Source organism: Caenorhabditis remanei, chromosome V (genome assembly GCF_010183535.1).
Source record: "Caenorhabditis remanei strain PX506 chromosome V, whole genome shotgun sequence".
Taxonomy (NCBI): Eukaryota; Metazoa; Nematoda; class Chromadorea; order Rhabditida; family Rhabditidae; genus Caenorhabditis; species Caenorhabditis remanei.
In genome coordinates, this window is record NC_071332.1 from 19,890,403 (window position 1) to 19,905,617 (window position 15,215).

At 37.0% G+C, this 15,215-nt stretch overlaps 8 protein-coding genes across 8 annotated transcripts; 3 read left to right on the top strand and 5 right to left on the bottom strand.

Moving 5' to 3' along the window:
- Positions 1-165: 165 nt before the first annotated feature.
- Positions 166-1,259, bottom strand: GCK72_021446 (uncharacterized protein; the record flags this gene model as incomplete). Its single annotated transcript, XM_053734270.1, has 3 exons — positions 166-360; positions 403-1,156; positions 1,207-1,259. 3 exons carry the CDS (start codon positions 1,257-1,259, stop codon positions 166-168), a joined length of 1,002 nt encoding a protein of 333 aa, XP_053583183.1.
- An 838-nt stretch (positions 1,260-2,097) lies between these two features.
- On the top strand, positions 2,098-3,329 carry GCK72_021447 (uncharacterized protein; the record flags this gene model as incomplete). Its single annotated transcript, XM_003104432.2, has 3 exons — positions 2,098-2,363; positions 2,410-3,103; positions 3,156-3,329. 3 exons carry the CDS (start codon positions 2,098-2,100, stop codon positions 3,327-3,329), a joined length of 1,134 nt encoding a protein of 377 aa, XP_003104480.2.
- Positions 3,330-3,634: 305 nt separating this feature from the next.
- On the top strand, positions 3,635-4,683 carry GCK72_021448 (uncharacterized protein; the record flags this gene model as incomplete). Its single annotated transcript, XM_053734271.1, has 3 exons — positions 3,635-3,705; positions 3,765-4,413; positions 4,465-4,683. 3 exons carry the CDS (start codon positions 3,635-3,637, stop codon positions 4,681-4,683), a joined length of 939 nt encoding a protein of 312 aa, XP_053583184.1.
- A 252-nt stretch (positions 4,684-4,935) lies between these two features.
- Positions 4,936-6,018, bottom strand: GCK72_021449 (uncharacterized protein; the record flags this gene model as incomplete). The annotated part of the gene is made up of 4 exons (XM_053734272.1): positions 4,936-5,181; positions 5,231-5,442; positions 5,564-5,892; positions 5,942-6,018. The coding sequence occupies 4 exons, from the start codon at positions 6,016-6,018 to the stop codon at positions 4,936-4,938; spliced, it is 864 nt and encodes a 287-aa protein (XP_053583185.1).
- A 264-nt stretch (positions 6,019-6,282) lies between these two features.
- On the bottom strand, positions 6,283-7,385 carry GCK72_021450 (uncharacterized protein; the record flags this gene model as incomplete). The annotated part of the gene is made up of 3 exons (XM_053734273.1): positions 6,283-6,537; positions 6,588-7,260; positions 7,306-7,385. The coding sequence occupies 3 exons, from the start codon at positions 7,383-7,385 to the stop codon at positions 6,283-6,285; spliced, it is 1,008 nt and encodes a 335-aa protein (XP_053583186.1).
- Positions 7,386-10,716: 3,331 nt separating this feature from the next.
- On the bottom strand, positions 10,717-11,050 carry GCK72_021451 (uncharacterized protein; the record flags this gene model as incomplete). The annotated part of the gene is made up of 2 exons (XM_003104441.2): positions 10,717-10,956; positions 11,009-11,050. 2 exons carry the CDS (start codon positions 11,048-11,050, stop codon positions 10,717-10,719), a joined length of 282 nt encoding a protein of 93 aa, XP_003104489.2.
- A 40-nt stretch (positions 11,051-11,090) lies between these two features.
- On the bottom strand, positions 11,091-11,444 carry GCK72_021452 (uncharacterized protein; the record flags this gene model as incomplete). Its single annotated transcript, XM_053734274.1, has 1 exon — positions 11,091-11,444. One exon carries the CDS (start codon positions 11,442-11,444, stop codon positions 11,091-11,093), a length of 354 nt encoding a protein of 117 aa, XP_053583187.1.
- Positions 11,445-12,195: 751 nt separating this feature from the next.
- On the top strand, positions 12,196-13,455 carry GCK72_021453 (uncharacterized protein; the record flags this gene model as incomplete). Its single annotated transcript, XM_053734275.1, has 3 exons — positions 12,196-12,323; positions 12,371-13,190; positions 13,234-13,455. The coding sequence occupies 3 exons, from the start codon at positions 12,196-12,198 to the stop codon at positions 13,453-13,455; spliced, it is 1,170 nt and encodes a 389-aa protein (XP_053583188.1).
- Between the last annotated feature and the right edge of the window lie 1,760 nt (positions 13,456-15,215).

Here is a 15,215-nt window from a genome sequence, read left to right on the forward strand (position 1 = left end):
GACATGCCCGATCTAGTAATTAGAGAATAAATAATTAATTGTAAAAAAACCGACAACTAGGTGGGGGCGAGCAAGAGCAGGGAATAGTTAAAACCAGACTTCCAATTTATGATACGCTAGCACAGTAAGGAAGGAAGCTTTATTCAAAATAATGTACACTGAACACTATGATGTGTCTTCCCAACTGAAATCCATACATTTCAAACCATGATGGAATGTTAAAGAGAGTTTACTGGGGAAAACATGAACCGATCGACCGTCATCTTCCGCCAATCCAATAACTTCCATAAAACGAGATTTGTCGGGAAATTGTTCAAATCGGATTTCCGAGTGAGCATGTACGTCCGAATTCTCCGTGGTCTGAAAATGTGTCTATAGGATAATGTGTCCATTCTCGCAAACCTGTATGAAGCGTAATACGTCTTCACAGTAGATTGTTTGCATGTTAACTGACAGATTAGGAATATGAGCAAACATGCGGAATGGAGAGGATATGGAGAAGCGAGTCACATGAAGGTGTTCCAGATTTTTACAATTTTTCAGTATATCGAGATCCAAAACAAACTGGCTGTTATCTTCACCATAATCCGATAATTCTTCTATTTCCAACAGTCTGAACACTTCCAGACGTTTCAACACCTTCAAGTCAATATGACCAAGCAATTGCATCAGTTGATCTTGTCCATGTACCAAAATTATCAGAGATTCTACTTTAAGTGGGCAATTCCTGGATTCCAGAACCTTCATCAAACCATCAAATAATTTGTCGCAAGTTGGCACCACAAACTTCCCGGCGTTTTGTGGGATAGGTTTATAGTTCGAATAATAAAGTAATCTTTTTGCGACATAGAGCTCACCGAGAAGCGATTTTTGATGTTTCAGTGCACACCAAAGGAAATCGTCAACACACATATCAACAAAGTTTTTCGGGAAGACATCTTTCCGACTACCACTTATTACAACACATTCATCATCTTTCTCTTTGTAGTCAAATTTGACAGGTTTCGATAATAATACGCGTGGTGATTTCCTCACTTCTACACTTCCAAAAATCATATTTGCCCTCACTTGTAGGTTGATCGATTTCAAGTTACTGTCTGGTTTTACACAATCAATGAAGTCACGGAACGCGTGGCACACTCTTTGAAGTTTGCAACTGAAAAACTTTTCAGACGATGTCTTTTTAACTCAAAACTCAAAACTCACATTGACACGAAATCAAGGTATTTCATTATTTCTCTCATAACTAGATCCGGCATGTTCAGAATGAAAGTCTCATGTTCAGTTGGCGACTCTAGACTAGACAACTCCAGCAAAGAATTAGCAGGCAATTCTTCTACAACAGACGATTCCGACGTGGCATCTGCAGTTTTTGATGGCTCCGCGACATTTTGCAACTGGGACGTTTCGCAACTGTGACGTTTCGCAACTGTGACGTTTCGCAACTTGACGTTTCGCAACCATTGAACTAGCAATAGTTTAACCAATTTTTGTCTAAAAATGTGACAGATAACTTTTTCTTCAATATAATTATTTTCAAATATGTCCCTAAGCACTTTGGTACACTCAACATTTTTAGCTGACCCAAATATGCAAATTACCAGTGGTTGCGAAACGTCGCAGTTGCGAAATGTCGTAGTTGCGAAACGTCGCAGTTGTGAAATGACTAGTTGGGCGAAGTGTCGCAGTTGCGAAACCTACGTGAGTTGCGGAATGTCGCAGTTGCGAAATGTCGCAGTTGTGAATTGTCGCGGAGCCTTTTTGATTGTCGTGAGGACGTGCAGCAAGAGAAAAACTTAAAAAATGACATTTTGAAATGAATAGAATTTTGAGAGTGACGTTAAAAATGAAGCAGGGTTGACCTTTTGTACTGGTGGGATAATACGTAAGTTTATAAAAATGAAAACCGTTGGGTTTTTCCTTTTTCGAAAAATAAATCTTATTTTAATTGGCCTACGTATAACCCCACTTTTTTACAGTAAGGTCAATCATTCGTTTCCAATTTTAAATCTTTAAAAAATTCATTCCTTCAAAATGTCAATTTTCAATTTCTTCTCTTGCTGCATATCTTCACGAAGACCAAAAAGGAACCATGAAATGGTGGAGACTGCTACAATCCCACCATCTGAAATTCCGATTCTGAAATTCTGTGACCTGGAACCATCGGCTGATGTTCAAGAAAATATTTCAATAATAGAATTGCCAGGACATGCTACTACTCCTTCTACAAAAGAGGACTCCACATCCGAACTGTCTGATTCAATCCCACCGATACCTGCCAAAAAAGAAGTTTCGATAATGGATATGCCAGATCTGGTTGTCAGAGAAATTCTGCGTCCGTTTCATTTTGATTTTGTTTCAATGTGAGTTTTAGAGTTTTTCTCGAAATAAAAAACCCAAAATTTTCAGTCATAAACTCCGAAAAGTGTGTAGAGCACTCCGTGATTATCTTGATGATCTAAAAATGATCAGTAATGTAACAAGTGTTAATATCAAAGTGGACGTTCATGGCATCAAGGTGGTCGAGAAAGTGCTCGGTGGAGTTATCACATCAGAATACAAAAACCACAAAGATGGATGTGAAGTAACATGTGACGGTCAGACGACAATTATTATCAATGGAGATTTCATTGATGCATTCATTGGTGACTTTCTCTGGGCAATTTTGAGCAATCAAGAGACTCTTCTTGACAAGTTTATAATGAAAGGTCCACGAGACGCCAAAAAGTTTTTTGCTGCCACTATCGACAAGTTATTTGATCGATTGATACTGGTATTGGAATCAAGAAACCGTTTACTGCAAATCAAACACTTGGAAGTTTTTGCTCGTAGACCTGATCAAGTAACACAATTACTTCGACATATCGATTTGGAATTTTTGGAATTTTTAAGTGGGGATAGAGTTTCTGTAGACGATTGCTATTTGGAACATCCGAATGGATACTATTGCAATCTCGATATGCTAAAAGATTGTAAAAATCTGAAGGAGCTTTGTTTTTATTGCTTTACCACAACCACTCCACTCGCTTTTCTCCTACATATCGCTAAGATACACGTTGATCTGGCTTCGCTTTCCAGAAACGATATGTGGAGATTAAAGGAGGTTGGTGATTTGGCGGCAGAAAACTTCAGATGAAAATTCAAACAATTTCCAGATCATACTCGAATCACGCTATTACACCTTTACTTCCACTATCTACTTTTTTGACGAAGGAATTTACCTTAAAGATCTCGATTTCGACGAGTGGGGTACTGGATCTACAAATGACCACTTTAGCCTTGAAACATGTGAATACAATTCTATTATTCTGTGGAGACACTTGAACTGAATTGTAGAAATTATTGGCTATTTGAATAAATTGCTTTGTTTTCTTTTCGACTAAAAATTAAAAGTTCAAACAAAATGGGAAAACGTTTGGTGATTTAAGCACCTTTACTCTGAATTTGCAAAACGTTTCTAAAGTTTCTTAAAAAATCATTTTTGAACCAAAGCCGGCCCAGTTTCTGAAAAGTTTGATCTTAATTGTAGTTTGCTTCAATTTAAGTGCTAAACAAATATAGTCTTATCAGTCAGTTTCCATGCGACACCCATTTTCTTTCTCCTGACATTCTCTTTTTTTTAAATATTCCTAACATGACTTCTCTGATTGAAATTCCGGAAGTAGCCATGACAAAAGTAATCAATAAATGCGATTACCAGTCAATGTAAGCCTTATTCATTCAATTACCTAACAATTAATTTCAATAAAAACCAGTTTTTTCAGTCAAGTGCTCCGAAAAGTGTGCAAATCCCTTTGTAGCTTCATAGACTCCATTAAAATCGGCCTTGCTATCAATTATATCTATGTTATAGTGGAATCAGAAGAAATTCGATTGCATTTATATTTCAAGCAACATCCACAAATCATTATCGAGTATCAAAAGCTGGAGAATGGGTGCTCCGTGGTGTTTTTCAATGAAGAAAACCGAAGAAAATATTTGGAAAACGACAATTTCATTTATATATTCTGCATGGATTTCCAGCTAGTCCTTCAGATTCTGAAGGCGCCCATTGAGAATTTGAGGTTCAGTTTTAAAAGCGACACTACTTCTCAGGAATTTGCGAAGAAGTTCGATCTACCGCTTCGAGTTGAGAAGTTAACTGTCTCCCTGACTCATCAGAATCAGCTATTGTCGGTCTTAAAGCATGCCAACTCGAAATTTCTGAAGAAAATTCTTATAGTCAGTGTAAAACGGGAAAGAGTACAGCTGGAAATCAATGAACCTATGGAGTTGGAGCAGTGGAGGGCAGCGGAGCAGCTTACGATCCGCCACTTTTTTGTAAAAACTTCAGTTCAAAAACTTACTAATTTTTCGAATGTGTATGTAAATGTCGAGACATTATCAGCAGATGACGTCGCTTATTTGAAAGAGGTAATCTTTTCTTCAGTTAAGTTTGTCCAAAACATTTATCTACTCTTTCAGAAATTTCTGAATACCGAATCAATGAAATACTTTGGTGTTGCATTCTCCAAACTGATTAATGAAGAAAAACTGGAACAAATTTTTGGGCATGTTGACAGTACAACCGATGAATACGGGCAAACAAAAAAAGTGTGGAGTTTTGAAATTCCGAGAAGATGCTTAACTTTGAAAATTTCCCTTTTTCGTTATTTGGTAGCATTTGATATGAGTGAGAAATGATTATTTTCATGGTTTGGATATAAAAATTAATATGTAAGGAGTTATTGAACACCTTCATAAAAAAGGACTTGTGAGTGGGATTGATAAAAAGTGAAACAACGTTAAAAGCGAGAAAAAATGTTGCAATTAAAGCATTTATTTTATTTATCAGAAAGAAACACACAATTTGTCAACAATTTGCTCCTTTATACTGGCGTGTCTTTGGCGCGTTGTGTAAATTTCTCAAGTCAGGAGTAATGAAGCTTTATTCAATCAGTCTCTGATAACAGTGCTTTTTGGAACATCTTTCATTTCGATTCTACGAAAAATGAACCGATCCGCCATAGTAAGAGTCACGCTCAAAACTTCTTTGTTATCAGGAATCCGGAAGAACCATTTTTCATCCGAGTTGTCTTGACCAACTGGAAGTCCAAAAGAGGCATGGAGTTGCTCTCTTTCATCGAAGTAAGCGTGTATTAGTATATTGAAACTAGTCAACGTTGGAGACGTCAGGAAACTCTGAAATCAAACATAGTTGCACTATGACAGAAAAGGTTTCAAGACAAACCTCTTTAAGCAAAATGATATCTTGAACCGGCATCCCCATACAATCAATTCCAACTTCCTCGAAATGTAAGAAATCTTGAATTCGAACATTAAAGTCATTGACTTCAACTTTCACGCGTTTTGAGTTTTGCCACTGGTCCAACTGCCGGATTTCTTGCAAATTCAACATTCTGATGTTATTCTCCTGGTCTTCTTCTTCCCGTTCGATGTAGTCTTCAATTCGAATTCCTTTCAAGTCTTTGGAATTGAAAAATGGTAAAAATTTGGCAATCTGGAATCACTTCGTCTGTTGAAACACATCCAATTCTAGTCAATTGTTCGAGAACTTGTTCACCATGTTCCCCTTGGTATAGCTCAATTAAAAAAGAATCCAATCCTGCTCTCGAATGATGTTTCATAATTAGTCCGAGTTCTCTTGAGAACACATCCATATAACTTTCATCTAGGAATTCCTCAAACTTGAATACATAGTCATCGTTCCTCCATGACATTACGCATCCCTTTTCAATTGGTTTAAAAGATATAATTATATTTTTCGGAGATTCAAACTTAATTGAACTTGATTCGTTGAATGTAGAAGCTTTCACTTCCCAACATATTGGTTTCGGTGGGTTCTCATCAATGAATTGGCGTAGATCATAGCAAACTTTGCGTAGTTTTAACCTGAAAATAATTGTTTTCTTTTTTTTTAACTGACAATCTTGATACGTACACGGAGAAAATATCTAACTTGCTCAATATCTTATTGGTGACTTCAGGTGGGAAATCGATCAATAATCTTGAGGACATAAGGCGTTGAATCAATGATATCAGCAACTATTTATGTGACCGACAGGCAAGAAACCACAGCTAGAATAGAAAATGATAACACGTGAGTGGAATCAAGAAAAAGAGAAATCACTTTAAGGGTGAGGAAGAAATTTCGCAATTGACACGTTTGTCTTGTTTATCAGGGGAAAACACACAATCTATCAACAATTTGCTCTTCAAACTGGCGTGTCTTTGGCGCGTTGCAAACATATTTCAAGTCAATAGTAGTAAAGGTTTATTCAATCAGTCACTGATAACAGCTCCTTTGGGAACATCTTGAATTTTGATTCTACAAAAATAGAACAGATCCTCCATATTACAAAATACTCTCAAAACATCTTCATTATTAGGAATCCGAGAGAACCATATTTCTTCGGGGTTGCCGAGATCGACTTGAAGTGAAGGGAATCCAAGAGATGCATGGAGTTGCTCTATCTCATTGAAACCATCGTATACTCGTATTACGAAACTAGACAACGTTGAAGACGTCCGGAAACACTGAAATCAAAAAGTATTTGCACAACGCCAGAAAAAATAACAAGACAAACCTCTTTTAGTAAAACAATATCTTGAATTGATATCATTTTGCAATTAATTCTAACTTGCTCGAAATGTAAGAAATCTTGAATTTGGACACAAAAATCCACTGCCTCAAAAGTCACGTGTTTCGAGTTTTTCCACTGCTCCAACTGTCGGATTTCTTGCAAATTCAATATTCTCATGGCATGCTCCTGGTCTTCTAGTGCCGGTACAAAGTGACATTTAATTCGAATTTTGATCAAATTATTGGAATCAAAAAATGGTAAAAATTTGGCAATCTGGGTACATCCAACAAAAGTCAATTCATCGGTAGAGACACATCCGATTCTAGTCAATTCTTTGAGAACTTCTTTACTACCTTCCCCATTGAATAGCTCAATTGAAAAATAATCCAATACTGGTCTCCGTTTATGTTTCATAATTATTCCGAGTTCTCTCAAATACACATCAATGTAACTTTCATCATGGAATTCCTCTGACTTGAATATATCGTCATTGCTCCATGACATTACGCATCCGTTCTCGATGGGTTTAAAAGATATTTTCATGTTATTCGGAGATTCAAACTTGATCGAAATTATTTCGCTGAATGTAGAAACTCTTACATTCCAACATTGTGATTTTGGTGGGTTCTCATCAATGAATTGGCGTAGATTATAGCAGACTTTGCGTAGTTTTAAACTAAAAATAGTTTCTTACTTAAAAACTGACAAACTTGAGACTTACATCGAAAGAAAGTCCAACTTTTCGATAACTTTGGATTTGACAACCGCTGGGAAATCAACCAATAAAGTTTGTGAAGGCATGGCTGGCAGAAAAGAGGAAAGTTGTTTGATGGAAATAATAAAGACGCACTGATACTGTGTGGTCAGTTTGATAGAGACTGAAAAACAGACGGGCAAATAGAAAGAGACATAAAAGAAGAAAAGATAGGAAGCAAATTCACTGGAGCGCAGATGCTTCATTTGACCCTGTGACAACCTAATGTTCAAGGGGTCTGGCGTGTCTTTGGCGCATTCTCTCAACTTCCAAGATTATTTTCACTTCATTGCATTAACAGCTCCTTCCGGAACATGAACTTGGAGAAAAAGAAAATAATAATTGATGACGTGTCATGGCCGCATGTAATACATTTATTGTCAAGAACGTTCACAATATAATGAATGATTCAATCAGTCTCTGATAACAACGTCTTTTGGAACATCTTGACTTCCAATTCTAAAAAAAGAACCGATCCACCATTTTATTAATAAACCTTTTAAAAATATAAGTTTGGAATAATAAAATTAAAAAATAAAGCAATTATAAACAAATGGTGGAAGTCGATGAAGACGTTCCAGAAGCCCTTGATATTTCACAAGCAGCATGGCGTCTGAAAACACAAAGATATATTATTTTAACAATTTCAAATTCACTTCAAACTGGATCAGCCATTTCATCAGCATCCATTGGTTCAGGTTCTACCATTTTCATTCTTTTCGCGGCAGTCAGCGAATTTGTTGAATCCTGAGATGTTTGGGAGTCAGATGTCGACGGTTGTGTAGCAGAGGTGCTTGATGACGTTGAAGGTTCTTCAGGACCATGCCCACGGGGTTCTGGCATCTGGGGTGGTTGTGCAGCTTGTTGTTGTTGGAATTGTTGGGGTTGGAGTGGTTGTTGGGGTGGTTGCAGTTGTTGGGGATGGAGTTGTTGTTGAAGTTGTTGTGGGAATTGTTGTTGTTGCAGTTGTTGCTGTTGGGGTTGGGGTAGTTGCTGTTGCAGCATGGGCATACGTTGTGGCCCTGGCTGCATAATAGGTGGTCCAGGCTGTTGATGATATCCTGGAGAAATTCCAGGATGTAACACATGTCGCCTTGCATGTCGATAATCTGGCAAGGGTTGAGGCTGAACTTGATAAGGTGGAAAAATCAATGGCTGCTGAGGTGGCGGTGGTGGTGCGTAAATAACACGAGCAGGAGGTGGAGCCGGAGCCGGTGCAGCAGCAATATCAGGAACATCAGGTTGAAAATCCAACTCTTCTTGGAGTTTCTGAAAGCCAGTGAATAATTATTAAAAATTAAATTAACTCGAGCATGCCTCAAATGGTTTCATGTATTCCTCGATAGCTTTTTCGATAGCAGCCATCAGGTTTTCAGTTTTTATTCCTTTTTCATATGTTTCAGCTACACGTTCCGCCTTTTTAACTTCTACCATCAGCTCATCCATAGTTGATGTATCTTTGATTTTGCTATCGAATGAGTTCAACATGAAGTCGAAGATCTTCACGAGGGACTCAAGTTTCTATAAGAATTTAAAATTTTTAATTGTTTAGTTTTAATTTAAAAATTTAAAAATTTAAAAACAACTCGCCTCGACCACTTTTTTCTCAATGCTTCCTCCAACTGACTTAAACTGAGGTTTGATGCTTTTAAGAGCTTCAAATGCCCGCGCCGAGGCCTCATTGATCTTTTGCTTCATCACACGAACGTCATCAGAAGTCAACGTCTTTCTCTCAACCATAATGTGCCCATTATGCAAACGAATTGCGCACGTTGAGCATATTTTGGAACCTTTTTCAGCACATTGTGAGCAATCGAAATAGACTCCGTGAGCAAGAATCTCCTTGCATTGTGTACAATGTTTTACCAGATGTCGATGTTTAAAAAGTGGCGCAACTTTCTGTACGATCTCCTGAACTCTGTAATTGACTGGAAGCCCGTTAACAGGAACTGTCGTTGGTTTTCTGCATTCTGGGCACTTGATTTCTGTAGCGCCAGGAGTTTTCGCTAGGCTCACCTAAAAAAAACTTTTTTCCATGTTTTATGTCTAAAAAGCTTACCAAGCTTTCGATACATTTGGAGCAAAACGTATGGCCACAACCCATTTGCATGGGTCTATCGTACACGGTGTAACAAATCGGACACTCCACGAAATCTGCCCATTGTTGCTGAAAAACTTTTATAAATTGCCTTGAAAGAAAATTAAAACTTACATAAGTGACAGTAGTAATAGTTCCCGGAGTATCCATGGAGTTTGCTTTCGAATAAATTCGAAAAATAATGAAATAGAAAACTCAAAATGTTTTGAGATAACAAAACTTCCAAATGAACGCTTATCATCGAATTGTTCGGTGTTTTATAGTGGCAACTGGTACGCGTGTCGAGTTGTTTGTTTGCAAAGAGAGTATTGTGAAATAAGACGTTCAAACTGTTTGGAACACCGGTTTGTCAATTTTTTCGACCGGAGAAATTATTTAGTTTGTTAATTGACTCCTGGTTCCAAAAATAGGATATTCCTATACAGTAACGTCCAAAAGGAAAACTTTGGCCGTTTTCAGTTGAAATTAGGCAACTTTGAGTGGTTGTCATTATAATACATATACAGAACAAAGGTAGAGCTTCATTTTTGTAGTTGACAACTTTTTAGTACGAACACTCTCTAGAGAGTTATGGTCACATTAAAAAGACAGCTCAAAAATCTCTCTATTTTGCACTGAAATTGGTCGATTTGAGAGAGAAGTTACTTTGTCGACATGTAACTCTCTAAGGAGTGTCTGTACAAAAAAGTGGTCAACTACAAAAATAAAGCTCTACCTTTGTTCTCTATAGTTCATTAAAAATCTATTTGATGGGGCAATCAGAATTACCATAACACATTCTCAAAGTTGAACAATTTTAACTGAAAACTGCCAAAGTTTACAACTTTTTGGACGGTACTGTAACTGTGAAAGCTCGACTCGCTCAAATACTTGAACAAAGAAACTGGGTGAGAAGGTTACCTCAAAACGGTAAGAATGAAATATCGATAGACTTTAAGCGCCTGTAGAACTTCACGAACTCAAATTGTCTTGAAGTTTTTGATTTCAATATCACATTACCTACCACATCTCCATCCTGTTGAATGTGAGTTGGTGGAACATTTATTACAAGAAATTTTGTTATCAATGACCCTTATGGACCACTCAACAGGCCATACTTCAAAATACCTGCCACTGACTACAGACTCTTCAGCTCTCCACCAGACTTTGTTGTTTTCTAAAATCTATTTTTTCTCTGATGTAACAGATGCATCAAATGAACTACAAAGCTTTATTATATGTACCATTCAGTAAGGATACTTTCAAGTTAAAATAGAAACCACGTAAGCAAACGAAAAAAGTTATTTCTTTGTATATTCAATTATCACCGCGTTCTTCGGAACGCTCGACAGGTCATGATAGTGAAACATGACGGTATCCTCCGAGATATTCAGCTTCAAAATCTTTTTGTCCGGACTCCGGAAGTACCAATTTTCTTCACCGTCGATTACGAGAGGCTCTCCAAACTTTTCAGCAAAATCACCAAAAATAAGTTTAGATTTTATTTCAAGTGTAAGATAATTGAATTCTTGTAGCATCGCCTGAAAATCAAGAAGGTAAACTATTTGATTTAACTACAAACAACACACTTACATCCTTCATTTCCGAAATATCCGTTTCATCGACTCTTTCCATAGAAACTTTGGCTTCTGTGAAATGCGTGAAATTCTCCACATCAGGGTAAACGTAGAAACCGTCTATATTCGCTCATCTTCCACTGATCCAGTTCCATTATTTCACTTAGATCGATGTACAAAGGCCCAGAATGATATCCACTGCCATCGTCATCATCCATCCCTTCATCGTCATCATCCATAGCCACCCCATCAAGTGTGAGACCGATCAATGTGTGCGGGTCAAAAATCGGCAAGATTTCAAGCATACCTTTCTCATCGTAATCATATACAGTGAGAAACTCGACTTGCAAAAGTTCTTCTGATATATTTTTGAAAGATTCCATGTCGTCAATCGTAGCACCAAATAAAAGGATCTTGAACTCTTCTAGATTCGGTTGTTGAAGGATATTCATTATAATGCGGAAATCCGTCGAAAATCCCTCCAGAAAGTTTTCCCGTCTTCTGTAGGTTAAGTGAGTTGAATCTGAATCTTTGCCCAATTTTATATTGATATAATCATAATCAAAATCAACAGTCATTTTGGAAACGCCCGCGTTCGGTTTGGTGGTATCTATGAATTCCCGAATACTGCGACACACTTTTCGAAGTTTTAGGCTGAAAATGGAGCAAAGGCTTTAAAAAACTGATAACTTACATTGACACGAAATCACATTCATTGTAAATTTTTGTCGAAATTTCCACTGGAAGATCGGTCAATAAGTTTTGAGAGGACATTTAGCACTTGCAAATGGACACGTACTTATCAGCAAATGGTTCGGTGTTTTATAGTGGGGACTGATAGTCATGTGGCAAGGAGTTGCTTGTTTGCAGAGGGGAGGAAGAAGAATTCTTATCAATTTTTCCTCAGATTTTTGGGAGGTGTTTATTGAGAGAGTGTTATGAAATAGCACCTTACCAAAAAATTGAGATCAATTTAATTAGATTTCGGGAAAAAAACGGGAATGTATAGACGGGTAATGCTTGAATTTAGTAAAGTGACACCCATTTCTCGAATTGAGTTTTACACTTTTTAAGGCAACAAGAAGACGAAAATTAATACATTTATAACGTGATCGACTATTCTTATTTTATTGTTTAATTAATTGTCAAAGGTCAACTAAATTTTAAATGTTTTATTTCTACTAAAAATATTGTAACCGCATAATGTCTTATCTCAAATGGTACAAATCTGAGGAGACTCCACCACCCCTTCCGTCGCAACGTGTTCATATCTTAGACATGCCGGATCTTGTAATGAGAAAAATTCTAGATGAAATTGACCTTGTATCAATGTGAGTTCAGCCATCAATGCGCGACATGAAAACAGATAAACTTACAGAATGAAACTTCGAAAAGTGTGTCGTGCATTCCGTAACTACATTGATGACACGAAACCTGACAGCAAGTTAAACGGACTCGAGATCTACAAGGAATCGAATTCAATTTTTGTTTCATATTGGTATTTTCTTTCCAAGCCGTTGAGAAAGAAAAAATCGAAGGAGGTAACAGTTTCTTATGAAAACAACAAAAAAGGATGTGAGATTCGTTTTGGCGAGGGTCAACTCAAACATATAAATGGAAGAAAAACTTTTGATGTTTTCTGTGAAGATATGCAGATGGTTCTAGGAAACCAGAAGACAACGATTAGATACTTTAATTTTCACAATTGTGAAGATGCGTCGAACAGTGAAGAAGAAGAAACCCATCCACCGAACCTTTTCCAAAAAAGTTTAGAACTTTTTTGTTGCCGGAGGAGATCAGAAAACACAAAGACATATCCTTCACAATACGCAAACTCTATACCAATGTACAACACAGTTTTCGATTTCATTCTGGAAATATTGAAATCAAGAAATCTCCCTGTTCAAGTGAGTAATTTGAGAATTTCTGTAAATGGACAGGATCAACTGGAAACGCTGCTGAAACATGTGAAATCGACCGAATTAAAGTATTTGGTTATTAGCGAAGCAATAAGAGCAAGTCACGCAGATATGAAATGTGAACTGAATCTTGATGTACTCAAAAACTTTGGTAACTTAAATGAACTTACAGTTTACGAATTTTTGATAAGTTCCTCGCTTGAATCGTTGTCTCACATTCCAACTATCGAAGGGACATTCAAGAAAATCACTGCAACTGAGATACTCGCCAGAAAAGAAGTTGGATTCATATTTTTGCCATTACGAACATAACTAATTTCAGACACATCTCGAATTGGTTTCTCTCTTTGATTCATGGGTTCGTTGTTATACAATTAAATACGATGAGTTTCCTGATAAATCTCGTTTATTTGAACTGTTTGGAGCACCGATTGAACATTATTCCAGTTGGACTAAATGGAAGTTCAATATTCCGAAAACCAAGAAAAAACTAGTTGTCTCTTTATGGGCTTCGTCCGTGGATATTTCAATGAGTTATTATTAATTAAAAAAGTTATTATTAATAAATAAAGTTCTGTCTCTCGTCAACATGCCTATGAGCACATATGTTTTTCCTATTACTTCTCAATTTACTCCAGTTAAAGTTCACGTTTGTCTTATAATGGTTCCCCAAATGATTCAGCAAGCCAGGAATTGTGGAGACGGGTTATAAATGCGGTCGGAGAAAGACCCGCTCCTGAAAATCTTCTCATACTGAATAAAAATGTATGAAATACGGGTATAAATGTGAAGATAAGCGATGCGACAACAAAACACAAGTTTTAAGACAATTGACCCATTTATTAGGAAAAATTAGATAATTCAAGAGAGATAATTTAATATTTAGAAAAACGTTCAACTGGAAGTGCCGCGGGTCGGAAGATGGACGATTGGGCGCTCACAGCAGCGGATCACTTAGATTGGCCTGAAATGCCAAAAAATGGAGGACAATCAGGTTTCCCTAGCGTCAGGTCGCGTTTAAAAATGGCTAAAATATCCGGAAAAATATAAACGGAAATATTCTGCCGAGAAACACAAACTCTCAATGCATTCTACGAAGGGTAGAAGTACGAACCTCACTCGTTGAACGAGTTTAGGATAAAAGAGGCGCGGCTGACCGCGATGCGAAGACGCTCGCGGCCGATGAAAAATAGAGAGTGTTGATGCGGAGGAGAGTGCGTGTCTGCCGCTGTTCGGCAGAGCGCGTTTACTGACAACAGGGAATTAGAGAGGGAATTTAAATTATAATTATTTGAATATCCTGATAACAGGTGATTGAAAAGAGATAAATAAAGTGAACTAGTGAACCGATTGAAACAAGATTGAAATTGAGCCTAGTTTTGCGGGAAAAACCATATGAGGGTCATCATTCAACTTTTAAGTTGTCGATAAACTTGTCTTCAGGGAAATAGTTGACAACAGGAATAATATTGTCATAATTCTCCAGTACATACTTCAAAGTTAAATTTTGAACCATTGTCTAAAATCGTTCTGAAAAGATTTTCATGTAATCAAATAGCGCACGATGGGAGGGAGGAAGAAGAATTGTTTTCAATTTTTCCTCAGATTTTTTGAAGGCGTTTATTAAGAGAGCAATATGAAATAGCACCTACCAAAAATCAGAGATTAACTAAATTTTATAATGGGAAAAAGCAGAAATCCATTTATAGACGAGTAAGGCTTAACTTTAATAACGTAGAACCATTTTCTCGAATTGAGTTTTACTCTTTTTAGGCGATAAAAAGATGATACTAAATACATTTATAACGTGATTGATCATTCTTATTTTATTGTTTAATTAATTGTCACAGGTCAACTAAACTTTAAATTTTTTATTTCTACTAAAAATTTTGTAACCACTGGATGTTTTGTCTCAAATGGTACAAATCTGAGGAGACTCCACCACCGCCTCCGTCGCAACGAGTCCTTATCATAGACATGCCGGATCTTGTAATGAGAAAAATTCTAGAGGAAATTGACCTTGTATCAATGTGAGTTCAGCCATCAATGCGCGATATGAAAACAGATAAAATTGCAGAATGAAACTTCGAAAAGTGTGTTGTGCATTCCGTAACTTCATTGATGACACGAAACCTGACAGCAAGTTGAAAGAAATCACGATTATCACAAAATCGGATTCAATTTTTGTCTCATATGGGTATTTTCTTTCCAAGCCGCTGGGAGAAGAAACACCTTCGGAGTTGGCATTAGTTTCTTATGAAAACAAGAAAGAAGGTTGTGGCATTCGTTTTGGAAAGGGTCGAA